General features: G+C 44.1%; 1 protein-coding gene across 1 annotated transcript in view; it reads right to left on the reverse strand.

Moving 5' to 3' along the window:
* GRAMD1C (GRAM domain containing 1C) overlaps positions 1 to 7,538 on the reverse strand; it is a 55,189-nt gene extending 47,651 nt beyond the window's left edge. The window contains 4 exon segments of the mRNA XM_082074721.1: positions 4,947 to 5,075; positions 6,893 to 6,923; positions 6,925 to 6,983; positions 6,985 to 7,538. Coding sequence (XP_081930847.1) covers positions 4,947 to 5,075; positions 6,893 to 6,923; positions 6,925 to 6,983; positions 6,985 to 7,113 — 348 coding nt within the window. The 5' untranslated portion in view covers positions 7,114 to 7,538.
* Positions 7,539 to 19,939: the final 12,401 nt, after the last annotated feature.

Below are 19,939 nucleotides of genomic sequence, written 5' to 3' on the forward strand. Positions count from 1 at the left end.
TTTAAAGCTTTCATTCCATAAGCTATGAACTCCACTCTCATTAAACAGATACTATCATTCAACCAACTCGGATTTTCCAAACTATAGTGCATTTCTGATGGTTTTGCTCTCAGTGACTTACAAAATAAGTAAACCACATTAATCTGAAGTATTTTCTTCCTCATCTATTAAACTTAACCTTCAGATTTTAGACCAATTATTTAGGTGTGTGTAATAATAATTCACATTACATAGAACTTCCCACTGCTGCAGCTGAGGAGAGCTTATTTAGACCAGGTGCCAACTAACTGCAAGCCTATTCAGAACAGGCTTAAACTTGACAGCAGTCAGACCTACCCAGTGCTCAGTTTGGAGCTGCATCCACAGCAATAAAGAGATTTCCAGGGTGAAAATAAGTGAGAAAAACACTTCAGACTCATCAACAGTATTCAATGGCTAATCAGAACTACAGTTTATCTTCTCTTTTTAACATTCTGCTTCTCTATAGTCACTGCTATCACAGGGCTAGAATAAAAAAAAAAAGCACCTATTCCAGAGACTCCAGATAGGTAAACAAACAATGTACCAGCACTACAAGTACAGCAAAAGCTACATATACTCAAGTTATATCATCTCAGAAAAAAACCCACAATGTTAAGTGTGATTAAGATTTTTATTCTCAAAGACATACAGCATTTATCCAATGCTCATCCTTCTTAGCAGACTGCTTCATACTGGCAAATAAAAATGAGCTAAAAAGCCTTCTCCAGTGTCACAGGCCACAATGTCTTTCCTTCACAACCCAAGCATTTGGAGGCACAGATGAGAAGAAAAGCTTTCTTCAGAAGTAATGTACCAAGCGTACAACACAGAGGAGATGAAGCAATTATCAGAGGGACTTAAATACCAGCCTGACAAAACATAGTTGCTGATTTAAGAAGCCTAGTAAACTATTCCCAGAGCAAACATGAGAGTTCAGAGAAAGGTAGAAGGAACATTCAGACAAATAGAGATGCAAGAAATATTTCATCTAACCCTTACTAGTATTGGGCCCTAAAGTACATCAATTTGTGTTGCAATCTGTGTTGCAATAAATTATCTTCTGTAGTGTGTACCTGCATCCCTCCTGTGCAGGTGTGAGTCATGTATGTTTATCGTATTCTTGGCATACATACTCTCACACACTCCCACAAACTAGCTCTTCCTCATAGAAACCAAATCCATCTTTGCCAAAATTAAAAATCTTCTTCCACATCTTGTGCAACCTCACTTGTTGTTTTACAAGAAATAAAAGGTTTATTTTAACTCCTCACTATATCATTTGTTTGCTTCTATCTTCATCTTCCTTCTCACCGACCAGCTGCTAAAACTGACATTACATTGCAATCAAACTGTCTTTTTTAAGCTTGTTTATTATTTTCTTTCCAATACCTCCTTGGCACCTCATTTCCAAATTCTTAAACAAGCAATTTTCTGAGAGATGCTCATTTGATTTCAACTCTTTCCAACTACCTTTTCATTGCAAGGGAAAGACTTACTTTTTTGTTCTTTCTTTCCATAGGCATTCTTCTTACTGTAGACATATATGAACTTTCTTTGACTGTTTATTAATAGAAACTAGAGTCCCCAGAACACCCTCTCTTTTGATGTAAGGATCCTTTTCATTAGCTTCCTCACTCACCTTTACCTTCTTCATTACAGCAGGAGAATACTTAAGACTTTCATGGGTTTCTTCTTCCAAGGACATTAAATAGAATTATATTTCAGAATGAAGAGGATAAAAAGTTAATTTAGAATCTTGAGATAGGGCTTGCAGATGCAACTTAATTTCCAAAGCATCTTTGACCGCCATCATTTCTATTTGCAGTTGCCAAAACTGGAACCATTTAATCAAAAATAGATGCAAGCTTTATAGGTTGCAATAAAGAGGGAAAGGCCTGAGATTAAGTCCGCAAGTAAGCTTTTTTCTTCCTCCAGTGAGGTTATAAAAGTCAAGCTTTGTCCACCTCCAGGGAACAGTCTCCAAAACAACAAAAAAAAAAAACAAAAAACAAACAAAAAATAATAATAATTAAAAAAAAAAAAAAAAAGAAGAAACAAACTGCACAACACGCCACCAAACCAAAAAAAACACCCACCTTAAAAACAGCAGTTAGTGGCACTATTATTTTTTTTTCAGAGTTGGGGAAAAGTCATGGATAGTAGGATTCTCTTCTTCCTTCCCTGCAAATTCTTCTCCCTGTTCACCATAGTCAGGAAATAGATTATATGCCAGAGGCTCCCAGCCCAGGTTTGCTGCTAATGATGTGCTCACAGCACCTACTGAGCATTCATGATACCTGGCCTGACTTCCAGAGGCATGGCACAACTGCCTACTCCCACTCAAATCCATGAAAAATTGAAGTCAAACCAGTCAGGCTCTGCTATCCACATTTGGTTTCCATCATCAGAGAAGCAAGAGTACATATATTAGAAGAAATGAATCCTTGGAGCAAACCGAAGTTGTCAAAAACATGCAGCCTCTCAAAGCAAATAACCCAGGCAACCAAAGCTGATCCCTGGATGCTACCACAGGCTAGCCTTGTTGCTAGTTCTACTGACTTGAGAGTTGGCATGAGCATAACAAATCCACACCTGCCACAGTACACCAAGATCATCCTTTGTAAAACGTTAGGGACACATACTTCGCACACTGTAACAAGCTGCCTTATGTGTTATCACCTACACATCTACTATGACTCAGTATTTAGGGAGTTTCAGCAATTTGTCTATATACTCAGCAGCTGATCATCAAGCATGCAGTTAGTAAAACACATTTTCTGTCTAGAAGAGCAGAGAAAGATACCAATGACATCATGTTTTAATTAGAATGCCTTAATTTTTTGCCTTGAATTTGTGACTTCCTGCCTCTTGCTACTTCTAAATTTAGTCTCCTTGAGGCTGAGAAAATGGGTACCATGGTCTCCTATAACCGTACTGATAAAGGTTTTGAAAACTGATCAGTAATGTAAATGGTATAGCTCTTTACAAGCCACAGCGCTATCTTACAAAAGGCAAGTATTTACACAATTCCTTTGTTTCAGTGGCAAGGTCATATTTGCAGAACCAGATAAATACTAACTTCAAACACATACTGAGGTCATGAAGTTATAAATCATAGACAGAAGTCAACCATTCAATCATACTGGAGAATACTTCACACCCTGTTAGCGGCTGCAACTGCACTGAAGAATTCCACTACCCTGAAGCTACAGGCATGTGTTACTATGAGAAGAACAAAGTAGCACTGTAAGGACACACAATATCCTCACTACACATGCCTAAAGTCCTGTTCAAATAAACTTATAACCTTCAACATGCATCTCAAATGTAAAAATACGACGCCAATAGCACAGTTATACGTATTACACTTCACGTATTACACTTTAGTGACTTTTAAATCGCCAAGCTTATCAAGGAAAGACTGAGTTACTAAGTGCAAGTCAAACAAACTGACCCCAAGACCTAAACAGGTTTCTTCCTCACATAAAATGTTAACTGCATTAACAGTTGTATACAAACCATCAAGCGTTAGTTTACACAATCTGATTTGCCATCTAATGAGAGCATTGCTGGCAGCTACAACGTCCCTGCAGCCCGATTTGCTATTGACTCAAGCACAGTGTTACAGCAAGGCACAGGCAGAACAGACCTGTACTGCCTTTGTCACTGTAGGAACAGCAGAAAAAATACTGAACCACCCAAGCACTCACTCTCTGGCAACACAATTCTACGATCTGCCAGGATTCATTCACCCTGTCCCTTTTCCTTTGGCACCAGACTGTTGCTCAGTTTCAAAGTACACATGCATTTAGGGGGAATTTTATGCTAGGGCCTGAGATGCAAAATCAATGTTCTGACCATCTCCTTACTTTGAACAGGAGGGATGAAAAGACATACAGGCGAGGTTTATAAATAAAGAGGTGGGAAATCTGATCCCCTGGTTCTTTTTACACCTCTGCCACAGATTCGCTATGGCCTTTGCTAATTACTTAATCTTTTACCTTCTGAGCACAGTGAACATTCTGATGACCTCACCAGAACAAGGACACAGTAGTCCAGATGATGTTCCTATGCACAAGCTGAAGCACACCAATTTACTGAGGCCACCTGATGCAGAACCTGAGTCAGACTGTCAGAGCTGTGAGGAAGGGAATCCAGGTCTCTCACAAGGCCAGGTATTACCCTGCCTGCGGCTGCATGCACAATTGTTCCCCTTCCCTATCTAACAGCAGCAACCCATTCACCAAACTAACAATAAAACATATGCTCTAAGGTTTACCTTCTCTTGTAGCATTAAAAAAAATATCTATCAAAAGCATGAGAATAGTATTAAAGACAGCATTTATTATTACACCTTCTGCTTTCAGTGAGGGATCTCCCTGGAGAGGGGCAAAATTAGACCCCTCCTTTTTACCCTTCTTATTCACAAATCCCCATTCTTTACACAGAACGCAGGAAGCTTATTTATTCTCATGGAAAACAAATGTGTTCACTTGACAAAAAAAAAAAAAAAAAGACAATAGGAAAGCATATCAGAAGAACACTGAGAATCCAAATTCAGCCCTTACTGTTAAAAAGCATAAACAATGTATTTCTAAAGGCATAAAGAGACATCGCGTAGGTTAATGAGCCATTCAAGGAACTAGGAGACAGGACTGGGCACAGAAGCCAGAAGTCCTGTCACTAACTTATCAAGTGACATCAGGCAAACAACTTCACCCTCCCTCAGTCTCAGCTTACACTTTACTAAGCTAATAATGATAAAATTACCTCTCTCACTACATGGGTGGAGAGCAGTTTACTAATTCATGACTACAAAGCAACTTGAGAACTGTGGATATAAAGCTAGTACGTATACACAAATATACACATTAAAATATACATGAATTATAAATAAAATACAAGTTAGAAGAAAAACACATTACCCAAAAGCTCCAGTCAGCACTCCAGCTGTATTGAGCAGGACCCTGCATTTTCTCTGTACACGAACTAAGAGTCTCCTCTGAATCAGCAAGCAGCTGGCTAATAAGACCATGATCCACTTCATGAACTTCCTGTGAACAAAGAAGCAAGGTATGTAATTCAACGACAGAGAAAGGTGAAATAAGAACATGGTTAAGCCATTTAATGACTATATATTAAACAAAACTTGACATGCTAGTTTCACCAAGGCGAGTGTCATGTAGACAGTTCCCACCAACAGGCTTTTCACTGATTTTACATTTTTTCCAGAGTATACTATACTCAATTATTACTTACATTTTTATCAGAGTATTTTATTTTTGCAGCAGCTCTTCAACTTGCACATTGAACCTGCACAAACATTTAGAGCTAGAGTAACATCAACATGAGATATCAGTGCATAACATGCAGCACGTCTCCAGAATCTGTGGGAACTTTCAAAACTTGAGAAAGGTCATGCAGGTGTGGCATTTACCAGAGGATTGACATATATTATTACAATACAAATACATCAAATATTTATACTTAATACTAGTTGAACTATAAATCTCCTGTGTTGTCATATACAAATACAAGTGCAACACTTCATAGGCAAATAGTTCTACTCATGTCGTTTATACAGATAAGCACTCTTCTGTAGCTATCTCCCTTGATATCAATATTCTTCGCTTGAGAGGTCAGTTTTACTTTATGAAGGGAAACAACCAAACAAGGACACTTGTCGCACACCACCTAACAAACTGGGACAAAACCAGTCCAGGGCCCTAAACAATAACTTACACCACCTGTACTACTGGATCCATCAATGATATAGAAAGCTGGGTTTTGAGTCCAGAGCGACTCAAAACTGGACTGATGATAGGCACACATGCATGCCTGCGGCTAGTCAGGGGTGCAAACTCCCCGTGCCAGCAGGCCAGTGCTCCTCCCAGGCTCCATCCAAGTCTATGGCCCAGGCTGAGGGTACGCTTGAGAGATGACAAGAGCAGAAAGCAGAGACACCCCAGGCTATGTGGTGTGAGAGAAGGGGCTGTTCTCCAGAGGCTTTTCTCACAAACACACAGACTCGTTGCAACTTCCACCAGTTGCTGCTCACCACCCCAGTTTATAGAATCATAGAATGGATGGAACAGACCTCTAAGATCATCAAATCCAACCATAACCTAACCCTGGCACTAAACCATGTCCCTAAGAACTTCATCCATGCATCTTTTAAACATCTCCAGGGATGGTGACTCCACCACTTCCCTGGGCAGCCTGTTCCAGAGCTTTACAACCCTTTCCATTAAGAATTCTTTTCTAATATCCATTGTGAGCCTTCCCTGGCACAACTTGAGGCCATTTCCTCTCATCCTATCATTTGCTACTCAGGAGACCAACACCCTCCATGCTACAAACTCCTTTCAGGTAGTTGTAGAGAGCTAAATCTCCCCTCAGCCTCCTTTTCTATAGACAGACGCTTTCATACCACGGGAGGGACGCTCCCGACCCACCAAACCATCGGAGTTAAGCGACTGCCACAGCAGCGCCAAAGCCACCCCGCAGCACCGCGGCTGGGTCTCTCACCCGGCGGCTCTGGACACTCGGGAGCCCAGACCCTCCCTCCGCGGCCCACAGCAACCCCGCGGGGCGCCGCCCGCACCTCCTCACCGGGAGCCCACGGCGCCGGCGCTTCGCGGGCCCAGAGGGCCGCTGCCACCCCCCACCCCGGCCGCGCCCGCCTTGCCCCAAAAAACTTTCGGGGAGGAAGGTGGTAGCAGCGGGGCTGACCGCGGCCGCCCCACACCCCAGGGCGGTGCTTCCAGCGCTGGCCGCGGGGCCACCCGGCCCCCGGGACAGCCCCGCGGCCTCCGCCCGCCCGTCCCGACCCCCGGGTGAAGGAGCGGGGCTTCCCGCCTCCCGCACCTACCTGCGCAGCCCGCCGCCAGCGGCCGGCCCGCCGGGGGGTCGGTGAGGCGGCAGCCCGCGGCGGGGCAGCAGCCGGGGGCATGGAGCCCACCGGAGAGGCGGGCGAGGGCTGGCGGGGAGCACGCAGACGGCGGCGGCGGCGCTTACCATGGAAAGGGGCGAGGGCGGCGCGGCGCCCGCTAACTGCCTCAGCGGGGCGCACCTCGGGGCCGCGGCCGCCATTTAAAGGGGCAGGCGCCGGCCGGGCCGCGGGGCGCCGACTCGAGGCGGTTGCCAAGGGCGAGCGGTGCCGCTGCTTCTGAGGAGGGGAAGCCGTGAGGGGAAACGGGGAGGACCGCGGCGCCTCTGATCGCCTCCTCGGCCAGCTCAAAAAGAGCCTCGGCGGTTTCCAAAAGGGTTAACTACGAAGCTTCAGAGCCGGTGGAAAGTTTGAGGACTGTAGCAGGAAAAACTCCTGGATACGGGTCCGGGGGGGGGCGGCGTTATCTGCCTCCCTCCTGAGGGAAAGCCCCCCGCCCCGCCGCCCTCTCCCTGCGCACAGCCCCGGCAGCGGATTAAACAGCGTCCGGGCAGAAGAAGCGGTTCCTAAATCTGACGAGGGGTGTTTGGGGTGCAGTGGAAAATGCCGGCGAGCGGCCGCTCCAGGGGGACACCTAGGGGGAGAGATGGGAAGAGAAGCCCGCCCGCCCTCCGCTCCGCGCTCCTGGGGCGCCCCGGGCCTGCCAACACTGCCGCCGCGCCGCCCTGCAGGGGGAAGTCGCGGCCTGAGGGGCCGGCCAAACCCCGCGGCCGCAGCGCAGCGCCGGGCTGCACGGACGGGCCGCCCTGCCCCGCGGGTGCGCGCAGGGGCGCAGGCGGAGGCCTCTGCCCCGCTGCGGTGCGGGCCGAACAGGGGATAGGTTGAAATAGCGGAAGTCAGCGGTGGGGCTGTCACCTCCGGGAACGCAGGCTCCGGCTTCCAAAGCTGCTGAGCAGCGCCAAGGGGGGGTGATGAAGCTGGTGAGGGGTCTGGAGCACAAGTCTGATGAGAAGCGGCTGAGTGAGCTGGGGCTGTTTAACCTGGAGAAAAGGAGGCTGAGGGGAGACATGATCGCTGTCTACAACTACCTGAAGGGAGGTTGTAGCATGGGGGGTGTTGGTCTCTTCTCCCATGTAACAGGCAATAGGATGAGAGGGAACTGCCTCAAGTTGTGCCAGGGAAGGTTCATGGAAAAGATCGTCAAGTGTTGGAACATGCTGCCCAGGGAAGTGGTGGTGTCACCATCCCTGGAAGTGCTTAAAAGACATGTAGATGAGGTTCTTAGGGACATGGTTTAGTGACAGCGTCCGGTTAATGTTTGGACTTGATGACCTCGAGGGTCTTTTCCAGCCAAAAAGATTCTATGATTCTAAGCGTTTTCTGCCCAAGCTGTGAGCAACCAGGGGTGTGAAAAGTTGGGCTCCAAGTTAGATGGCACAAAACGGTGCCACTCAAATCAGGGGATCCAACTGGAACAATGATGGCTTGCAGATTTGTGCCCTCAGGACACCTTGCAGAAAAAAAAAAAAATAAAGAAAGCCCTGTGACATTAAAAGAAACCTTGCTGAGTGGCTGTCTGATAGACAATGAAAAGGGATGGATGGCTGGATAGCCAAGGGAAGGTGGAGTAGAAGCAGTCCGGTGTGGCAGTGCTGTTTCTTCCTGATTTCCCTTTTCTCTCACTACTTCCCCAGAAAAATGAGAGGAGGCTCTTCCTGAAGGGACATCTCTGAGCCCTGTGATGCCCGCCTGCTGATACATTAGCAAAGGTGCCAGAAGTCCCTGGGGCTGGTGTCCTCTTCTAGCCAACAGCCCAGACATGACAGCTGTAACACCACCCTCTCAAAAAATTACAGGAAAGTGTAAAAACAAATGCGTGTTTTATTTAATTTTTATTGCTTGCTTTCTTGATTTGGACCTCTGAAACTCAATTTTTTCAGGCTTTTCTCAACAACACTCAAGGGACTAGTTTACTTTTTTTTTTTTTTTTTTTTTTTTTTTTGTCCAAAAGTTGAGAAACTCTCTGAATCTTACTGGATTATTCAAGTGGGAGAAACTTCATGTTCAGCTGCTGGCTGCCAGCAACACTAAAACTCCTTTATATTCCCTCAGTTAGAAGCTGTCTGACCTGGCAGTTTTGCTCAGGCGAGTCCTATTCAGTGCAAGGTTCACAAGATATTTGCTATTACAGGATGAAATGAACATAAACAGCATTTGCTGGAACAATAGCAGTATTTCCATCACAACACACTTGAAGGTCTTTTTAGAAACACATCAAATACGTGGGTTAAAAGCAGACACTGTTTGGAATGCCTTTGGTCCAGTTCCACCTTCCCACTCTGACTTCTCTGACACGCGGTTGTGGCCAGTACTGTAAGCTAGTAACTCGGTCCCAGCTCCTCTTGATCTGCCAGGTGCCTTTGACTTTACTGGTTATTCCCTTTTCAAACTCTGTACTGTTTTTGACGTTTCTCCTTTCATAGATACTTTGGTTTTGCTCACACTTTGGCAGTACTTCCTTCAGAAGATCCTCACAATCGACCTTTCGGCTTTCTACTGAAGTGCTGTGTTGCTCTGCACTTGGTCCCAGTTCCATTCTCAATATATAATTTGGAGTGATTCCTGCCTGATAATCCCAGGTCTCCCTACTCTCCCCGCTCATTTCAGAAAATATATATTTGCTTTTTAGGTTCCTTTAGCTGTACTCCCTGTAGCCTGTCCTGCTTTCACTGATAGCAGTGATACCACATCAAAGCCAGAGCAACAAGTGGTCACTCAAGGAATGGGTTGTTCCTCTTGGCATTGTTTGTTCAGCAGAGTTTTGCAAATCAGATGTGGAATTTCTTGAAACAGTTATTGTGGAGCATCCACATGCAAAGATGTAGATCACAGAATGTATTAAAATCACATTCAAGAAAGCCATATGACAGTAGCACGATGACAGATTTCCTCACGGTGCAATGGGGCTTTTTGGGGGTCCTTTTTGCTTTTGAATACAAAAAAAAAAAAGAAAAAAGGGCCGAAATGCTTGTGCCTCTCTCAGCTGAATTGTGCATTGTGTTTTAACAAATGTGGAATTGAGTCTTTACTGGATACTTAAGTACAATTCCATTATCTGAAGAGTCATAAAGATAAGCAAAATTGTTTGATAAGGTCTGCTGTAATCCCTAATCCCCTATCTGAGAGGAATGGAGTTGGCCAGCCAGGGAGAGTGGCAGGTGCTTGGTACAGCGTTAGCACAGCCGGCAGGGCTGGATGCCACAGGTGAGGGCTTGGGGCTGCGGGAGCTCTTCCCACAGTGCAGTGCTGCCTGTGTATGTGCCTTTGTGTAAACCCAGAGTTTCCATGCCAGAGCACACCTGGTAATTCTGCTGACAGGCCACCAGCTTCAGCAGTTTCCCCCTCCCCCTGGTGGCATAGATGAGTTTTACTTAATGGAGTTTAAGTAATTGGCTTTTGGCAAATAAGGAATGCACTAAAAAAAATACTTTGGGGAATACATTTTACCTATAAATACCGTGTGCATATAACCACAAAGATACTCAATACCTGTAAGTTCCTTTCATGGCGCATAAGGATGATAAGGGTCCAGCTGCTCAGAAAATTAAGCCAATGCTCTTTCCCTTTTCACCTTCTCTAGGGAGGGCTTCATCAGAAGTGAGATCTCCTTTTGAATATCTGGATATTCTGTACTCAGCCCAGAGTTCTGGATTATACAAGGCCTAAAATAATGGATTATCTTTGTCTTCTCTCAAAGCGTTTTCAGCATCTTCTCTGGGAGAGATCAAAACAGCCCCCGGGAAGTCATTGTTGTCACTTCAAACGTGGCTGTCATCCAGGCAGCAGGCAGAGCTCGAAGCTGTGGTAACTTTAGTAAGTGTGACCTTCACTGGGCAGAATGCAATGTCCTGTTGCAATAACACACACATATTTTTTTGTCTGTACTACTGGAGGGAGAGACGGTGAGACCTTATACTTCAGCAACTATGAGCCAGCACATTGAGAAGCTCTATAGATCTGCAGTGTCTTCATTCATCCTCTACTTGCTGGTGGGTGAGTACTAAACCACCTTCCTTAATTAGAAGACATATAGCTTATTCCTAGAGCCTGGCTTAAGAGGTTTTTTCATTGTTTTTCAAAAAGCAACTTTCCACTGAGGGCTTCCTTAGGATGCAGGAAAACTGTATGTAGGATTGTGCACTGCACTAAGGCATACTTTTCTTTGTAGATACATTCCTATTTAGTTAATAGAAATGTTCAGAAAGTGTATATTTGCCTATCATTTTCAAGAAGAAGGGCTGTGTATCATCACTGCTAGAAGCTTCATTTCTATTTTGGTTCTCTGATGTATTAGCAACCAGTTATCATCACAAAGTGGTTATTCACATCCATTTGTGAAAGCCAACCTCAGCCCAGGGCAAAAGTCATATGAATTTAAGATGAGCAACGTGCACTCATTGATCATTTAGTCATAGATGACTGGGAACTGGATACAGCTTGTAGAGGACCCTCATGGCACCAGCTGAGTGTGAAGCTGAGCTCTAAAGCAAATAAAACCATCTGAAAGACAGTCATTCTAGCATGAGAGGATTTTTATGTGGGTTGTAAATTGGGTCCTATTTGCCCTTAACCTCCCCTCCATCTATTGAGTGTGAATAAAGGAGCCTCAATGAGGCTCAACGAGAAAGGTCAAATTTTGCACTGACCTCCACCTACCATTTTGGTTCCCTGATGCTGTTGGCAGCTGGCAGAAGCAGCTTGCAAGGCTGCTTGGGTTTGCTCCAGCACCAAAGTGAGTTAGAGGCTCCAGGACTGGAGGAGAGCACAGGTATATTTTATTCTTTCTGTTTGTCACCACTCCTCCTCTAGTCTGTCTCGTGTATTGTTCACAGCCAATGATATGGCCTTACATGGGAAAGTATCAACCTGCAGATTACGTACAAGGAAAGCTGGTAGCTTAGTAGGTGTCCTATTAGTACTGCCAAATGTGGAGCACATTGTCACATTACAGGGAGTCCCAGAGAGCTTTCTCCCCCATGGCTGAAAACTGGCCATGAACTACCGACTTCATATGACAATGACCTATTAGATCATCTAATAATTTTTCCAGGTCAAGACAAGGTCAGCCATGCTTTATTTCTCTGTACTCTGTCTATCTCGAGTGCTTTCACCAAAAAGCTCTGCATTCCTCTCCATCGGGGACTGAGCCTGACAGCCCACATGAGAGGGGACCTACACATCACTCTGCTAATGAAGCGATTGACATAAAAAGAGCTTTGAAGCAGAGTCAACAAGGCATTTGGCATGGTATGCTCCCAGATGCCAATATGATAAGAGCATTGTGTATTTGAATACCAGTGAACTAGTATGTTCCAGTTTTGCAACCTTACAAAAGAAAAAGAAAGAAAGGAAGAATGGAAAATAGGGGCTGTGCTGTGACCTTCCCAGTGAAACCCCCCAAACAGAGCTGGGTGAAACGATACAGCTTACTCCTCTTCCATTTTGGTTTTCCTAATTAGCTGTAAGTTACATGGTATGTATTTAATCAAAGATGTGGGACAACACAGGTTAAAAGACTGGCTATTTAATGATAGGAAATGCAAATAAAACTCGTGACTGTGTAAAAATGATACCTTTTACATCACTAAAAGGAATAAAAATTATAATTTTGTTGCAGGTGTGTGAGACTGGAATAGCTATAGTGGAGAAGAAATTCTGTGGCTGTTCCTGGAAAACAAGATAGCAGTAGCACATACTACTCTAGCTAAAGCAGCAGTATGCAGTGGAGACAATGGTTAATGAACAGAGATTTTTAAGATCATGAAAAAACTGCTCAGATTCACTTTAATGAATAACCAAATCTATCACATCAGAATATTTGATGCGCAAAGGCTGTAATACATCAAGTTACCATCAGCTTTGTCAGGTATTTCAGCTATACTTTGTACTTCATCAAAGTACCTTGTCAAGATACTTCAACTTTCATGACTACTGCATCAAAATAGTGTTTTCTAACTGGAAAGGGAAAACCTGGACCTCAGCTTCCCTCGCATAGCTCCAGTGGGCTCATCAGTAAGATTATGTATGAACATGAGGATAATATTTCATCCAGTGTCTTTAATAAGGACTACTCATTTTAGGGGACTGGATCCAGAACTACAATAATATTTAGGTCTCTAATTCTCAGGCATCCAGTGCCCATGGATCAGTATTCCAGTTATGAGACCGAAGTTCTTACTTTGAGGTAAAAACACAGAGCACCAAACAGCTCTGAAGGGTTTTCACATGCTTTGTTGTTGCCTAGTTTCATAGCCGGCTTGTATTGTCTATATTTTTGCATCCGTGAGTTATCTCTCATCTGATATTTAAACTGTAAGCTCTGCACCCCATCCTTTTATAAAGCGCTTAGAACAACAGAGCCGTGCTGTCTGACAGAAATTGTCAGTGCTACTCCCATACGAGTCATAAATAATAATAAATGTGAATACAACTGTCATTTTATGCACAAGCATGCCTAGAGGAGCCATTCAAATAACTCTCAGACTCTCTTCAAGGGGTTGGTTTTCCATTGCCTTGAGACATTTGTGCCTGAGCATTCAGGCCATTGTCATTGTGAATCTTTACCAGACCCAGACAATTGCATTTCACACCCTCGGGATGGCAAAGACAGACTCAAGACTATGGAAAATCAAGACCTTCACCATGGGATGGTCTGCAGTCCATGGGAAGGTACCAACTAGCATGAAGGAGGACTATTTCACTTGAAGAAAATAAAAAAAAAAACAGAAGAAGCTTTAAAAAAAAAAAGTTTGAACTCTTTCTTGGTGACAGCTGTTGGCTTATTTTTAAGAGTTTGTTTTCCCCTCTTTGTGTTCCAGCCGGGGATTTGAGATACCAACTCTTCCTCTCATCTTCCAAGCCCAGGCTTATTTCCAGAAATGAGATCCACGCACACTACCCTTAGCTCAAGGCTGTTGGATACTATGATTAGCAGCTGCATGGGAAAAGGCAGCTTTAAATCTCTACTACAGGCGTGTTGTCCGTATTTTTCTAACAAAGAGTAGCAGGACAATGTGGTCCCCTCACAGAGAATAGATGTCACCCAGTGTGCTGTCAAGAGGCCTCTTGATTTTAAACATAGTAGTATAACGGTGTCTTCAGGTGCATCTTCCATGTCCTGTGGGATGTTGGTTGTCAAAATGGGGTTGGCTCTTTCATATGCTGAGTGTTTTCACAACAACTCTGAAATTATCGAAACTCCCATGTCGAAACTCACAGCAACTCAAAGTTATCAAAAAACAGTTACAGAAAGTGGCCTGCCCAGGCAGAATGACTTGACTAACTTTCTGCTAAGCAAACAGAAAATCAAATGTCGTCTTTGTACTTTCCCATTCTATTTGTAAAGCAGATGTGTAACAAACTTCAGCCAGTGCCTCTCACCATGAGCTTCCCTTGGTACATGAATTTCTGCACTATAAAATCTCTTTTTGTCTTTCATGAGCAGAGTGTTATCGTGCTAGGGAAACTCACTGGTGCCTGTGTGCTCAGTATCAATAGCCACAGAATGCTGAGGTGCCATCCCACAGGTTGCTAACAGCATCAGTTGGCAATGGAGATGCTTCCCACAGTTTCAAAACATCCTATCCTGAAACTGGAAGTGCATACCAGAACTTCTAAGAAGTTCACGTTATGTTTTGGGATGCAGACAAGTGCATTAGGATGCACACATATACACTATATATGTCAGAACAGAGCTGTCTGCATGTAAGGTTAAATGCATTTTTTGCTTTGCCTCAAAAGCAGTTGAAGCAGGAACATCAAGCCCTGAGACCTTTTAGGCTGGGAAGAAAGAGGTTAGCGTGCCAGGTGGAAATGTGGCTGAATGGACTCTAAGTTTCACCCAAATCCACAGGACAATGGCAATTATCTTCCTCCAGTATACCAGTAGAAAGGATCTGAGGATCAGGAAAATGTGTCTGTACAGGTGAACATAATCTAGGCAAGAAAAACATCCCTATCAGCATAATAGTGACTACGCTCAAGTCTTAATTCCAGGGGTGTTCTTTGCACAGATTACAGGTCAGGGGCAGCCAGAAAGTTTATCATCCGATCACCCTCAACCCTCCTCTTCTTTCTCTTTCCTGGTACAGATGTTGCTGTTAGTGTTGGAAATGTGAGCAAGGAGAATGCAGCTGTAACTCATATAATTGCCCAGCCTTCATTGTTGACAACATCTGAGCCATGGCACCTTTCGGTGGCTCAAACACCAGCCAAGGAAAAAGCCAAAGAGGGTGAAACTGTGATCTTAAATTGCCACTTCAACAGTCCACGACATCCCTCCCTCGCTGACCTGATGGTGAAGTGGTACAAAGAAGATGAAAATGGGAAGATGGACCTGCTAGAAAACAATGTGACCGTCTTGCCAAATAACTCCAGGGTTTTCATGAGTGGAGACTTGTCCCATGGGGATGCTTCCCTGGTGATACTCAATGTGACAACCAGTGACCATGGTATTTATTTCTGTGAGGTTACACTTCCAGATGGGAAGGTGGTGACAGGAGATGGCACAAAACTCAGGATCAGGAGGTCTCTGGGTAATATTTGGTGTTCTTTACTTCTTTCCTCCCTCTGTCTCCTCCAAAGCTGGTCTACACACTTGCAGAAAGAGGGAAGTTGGCCCATTTGGCCTCTAGCAGGTAGGGCCTGGTGTCACAAAGCATAACTGCTCTGTAGCATTTCTCATTGTTTTCATTAGGCTAGCTAACTTTGATTGGCTTGCCTCTATAAACAATCACACAGGTATTATTATAAGGAGGGGCATTTACAACCAAAAAAAGAAGGAATAATTTTATCACAAAAAAGAAAGTCAGTGCCAAGAATGAAACAGCCAGACAAGTTCTCTTATACTCACAGCTCTGTTTGGCAGAACCCCCATGAGTGACAGGTGTCAACATTCTGTCTCGGGCAACAGCTTCAGACTCCTTTCTTTCTGACATTATTTCTCTCCAACTCACTATCTTGCATATTCATACCTTAAATCTAGGTGACAGAAGTAATCCCACAATAAACATGAGGTTCACATTATATGATTTCTGCTTAACTTCATTCACATTAAAATCAAAGTTGCATTAAAAGTCCCATGCTATGTTTTCATAGCCTCACAAATACACACCAGGCATATTAAGTAAGGACACAACTCACTTTGCCTTTACCAGCTGGAAACGTCAAAGCAGCTTTCCTTTTTATGCAGGCTAAACACATTTCAGTCCCAACAAATCAACACATCAGAAAGGTTTATTATCTTATTATCTAATTAACAAAAAATAGCACCTTCTGTGTCAAGAGTAAATTATGCAAGTGTAGTTCCCCCCCTATTCATTATCAAAGCTTCTAGCTCACAGAGGTTCACTGAGCCTTTGCCATTTTGAGCCCAAGTTCTTCCATTACTAATTTTTATAAAACTACTCAGTTTAAACCATGGCACTAACAAGGCAAGAAAACTCTGCTCCCTGCAATGTCTTGGTCATATGTCTGATGAGGTCTCTTGTTGGCTTGGTCTCATATTCTCAGTAGTGTAGGTTACTCTTGCAATGTCTGCACCCTGGCCAGTGTAATTGCCTTTCTGTGTTCCTGAGACGACATATGTAATTTCTTCACTATGCCTGAATTAAAGGGACAAGAGAATAGGAGAAATACCATTCATAAAGAAATGTGAAGTGCCACAGATCCAGACTGTCCAAAAGCTTATCTAAAATGGAAAGGATAAATTAGTTGACTTTTAATTTGTCCATTACAGGAAGCAAATGATGTATATTTTTAAATAAGTTAAGTAATGGTTCTACAGCACCTTCAGTGCCTTCACTTTTCTGATGAAATGAGCAGTCTCACAACTGGGTTTCAGCTACAGGATACCTCTCTGTATGTGGGAAGAGAGGAGTGCTTTTTTACCAATGAGCTACAGCTTGTTTACTGGTGAGCTTCTGGATACCCATCCATTTGGCTAGGTAGCACAGGATAGCAGCTACTCCTGCTTGCAAATGTGTGTGAATATGGTAGCAAAACTGTCCAGATTTTCTAGTGAAGCTTAAATACAACCACATATGTAGTGGATGCCTGATTACTCTAACTGTAGATAAAACTGGAAGGCTTTTTAACCTTTTTTTTATTATACTTCCTGGGTAAGTCACGTGGCAAAATGACTACCATGGACACGAGGCAGTCACTTAACATCTTATCCGATCAGTCTTGTGCCATTGTCCAGCCAGTTTCCCTCTCTCTAAAGAGACACTCCTACTCTGGCAGACTCGACACTGCAGGACAGATGCTTTCCAAGCTGCACCCCATAACCCTTTAACAGTTAATCCTACTGTGCTCACCTGACCAAAGCCTCTTCCTGAATCATCTTTCAGTCCTGACAAATTAAAAAGCCATAATGCTGATGTGCTCTTATCTGAAAGAAAATGGGATTATTCCACCTTTGCCATGTCACACTCCCAAAGAGTGTCAAATCATAGAAAGGACTTGCATGGAGCTCTGCCCACCCACTGTTTCTGTCTCCTTTAGAGGTAGACAGGGACACTGGTGACTTTCTCAAAATTGTCAAAGTATTTTTTTCCATTTTAAAATTCATCATACAGGCATGAGGCCGATTCATTCAGGCAGCAGCATCTTTTGCCATCTCAATAGCATCCAGTTGTTAAGGGCAATTACTAGGGTCATGGGGTTGTCCTATCCCTAAATCCCGAGAAAGTATAGCAGCTTCCTACAAAGGAATTTAAAAAATCAATAATTCCACAGAGCGATACACTCTCTCCCATGTAGAATCCCATGACTGCATGTCAGACAAGACATCAGCACAATTGGTATCTTAGTAAGTAGCTTCCTCTGCAGCCACTGCAGAAAAAGTGCTGGCTGCAGTGTGTATGCTTGCCTGGACAACATTTTATGTTACTCCACCTTCTCTTCTCCCGCAGGCTTGTTTGGTATAGAAGAATCCATTGGAACTATCATTGGGGTTGTGGCAGCTGGTATTGGAGGTGTAGTGGTTCTGATCATCATTTTAACCCCACAGCTGAGGAAGTGCATCCTCTGCATGAGACAAGGCTCTCGCCAAGGTAAGGAACACAACCCCAAATCTGGAATCCCTTGCTAGAAAGATGAACCCAATTGCCTATTTCCAAAGGTACTTGTTTGTTTGTTTGTTTTTAACTGAAGGAAGAATTAGCCATTTACTTACCTCTGGTCACACAAGGCATCTGGTTCAGGAAATAAGCAGCGTGGATGAAACTCTAACAAGGCTGGCTCTATATTCTGTCTGTTTTTCAAATAGTTCTTTGGTTATGTTGGATAGAGCTTCACACAAAGGCCTAATGAGTTACCTATAAACAAAACAATAGGATCTTCTTTGATTTCCACTTTTGGCAAAGAGTTGTTCAATTAGATGCTGCTGCTTCTGTTAACAAAGTCCTGGGTCTCTTTTGGTTCTTTTAGATTTATGATGAATGATGGTTCTTCCTCCCACCAACTACATGTTTGTATCTGTATAGTAATGCTCATGTACAGAAAGCCTATGATGGCCTAAGTGTATATTTGAGGTGTAGTTTGTAAAGCCAAGTAATATCTTTTATTAGATCAGCTGATCAGGTTGGAAAAACTTGATGTTTTCATCACACATGAGCCAAAGTAATGACCTGAGAAGAGCCTGATGTACCTGAAAACTTGCCTGTTTTTTCCACCTATGTCAGCTGGGCTAGCCAGCCTGGCACTGAAGGCTGGACTTTGAAATAAGTTCAGTTCCCATTCCGTGCAATCCAAGATGTGGTCTGTGTTTCAGACCGACCTCAGCTGACTTTTTGCTTTCAGTGGGAAGTCGTGTGATTTGCACCTCTTCTCCCGGCACTCGAAAATCTTGCCCGCCTGAAAACAAATCCCTATCCCTGAAGGAAAGAGGGAAGAGTTGCTCCTGCCGTGCACTGGAGTGCTGCCGCCACCTGATGGCCAGCCTGGAAGGGACAGGGACACGGCCGGGAGCTCTGCCCCGCGTACCGGGGAGGGTCTTCCAGCCCGTGGTGAGAAGGGCACCCGCACCCCTAGGCTTGTGCTGCCCACGCAGCATCATCCCTTTGCAAACCCTCTGCCTGAACAGAGCTCACAACTTCTTTACTTGCCAGAAAGCCTTGGAAGGGTTCATTGTGTTGTACTAATTCTGTATCGCGCACTTGCCCTCTCTCCTTTCTTGCTCAGCATAGCTTGAGGCGCAGCGTTACACGAGTTGCTGGAAGATGCAAAGCCTGCAAGTGCAACGCCTTCTGATGCCCTGGAAGCCAGAAGTGGAGCTCTAGATTGAATAAAAACTTTCACCTCTGTACATGTTGTCTTCAACTTTTTTTTTTTTTTCAGTCTGATTCTTTTTCTCTGCAGCTTTGTCAGCCACAGTACCATATTCATCATCCTCCTGCACCATGAGGCAAAACAGCCTTTTGTAAAGGAATTTATGTTATCATCTGCCAAAACCCCACTTAGTTTGGCCACGTATCTCTGAATCTAGACTCTGATAAGGTACCTTGGGTCTTTCCCTGCCATTACTTCTTATTTTTAAGGTGGTACTCAAAGTTTGTCAGCTGTGCTTCGGAAGAGACAGAAGGAGCCAGGCCTCTTGGACCCCTAACCCACCTGAGGAAATGGAATGCATTTCTTCTGGGGGTGCAACCACGGCTTGCGTCTGTCTGTGCCTCTCAGTACTTAAGCTCTTGTCATGTTGGGTTGCTCCAGCCTACAGGCTCGTAACGAAGAGGCAAAGAAGGCCCACTTGAACATATCTAGCCCTGGCTGAAAGAATGGCGTTTTCTTTTACTCTTGCCAGGAAATGTGGTGTTTCAATTTAATCCCCTAATACCCTTTAAAAAAAAAAAAAAGGAGAGACGAAAGATTTGCTTACATGACTGGTGTTATCCACAGCCCCAATTTCCTCGCATGAGAATAACTGATTCCCAGGTGGTCAGAGACCTGGGGTTATGCCAATACTTGGTT

The sequence above is a fragment of the Streptopelia decaocto genome, assembly GCF_964273445.1.
Source record: "Streptopelia decaocto genome assembly, chromosome: 1".
In the NCBI taxonomy this organism is placed as follows: domain Eukaryota; kingdom Metazoa; phylum Chordata; class Aves; order Columbiformes; family Columbidae; genus Streptopelia; species Streptopelia decaocto.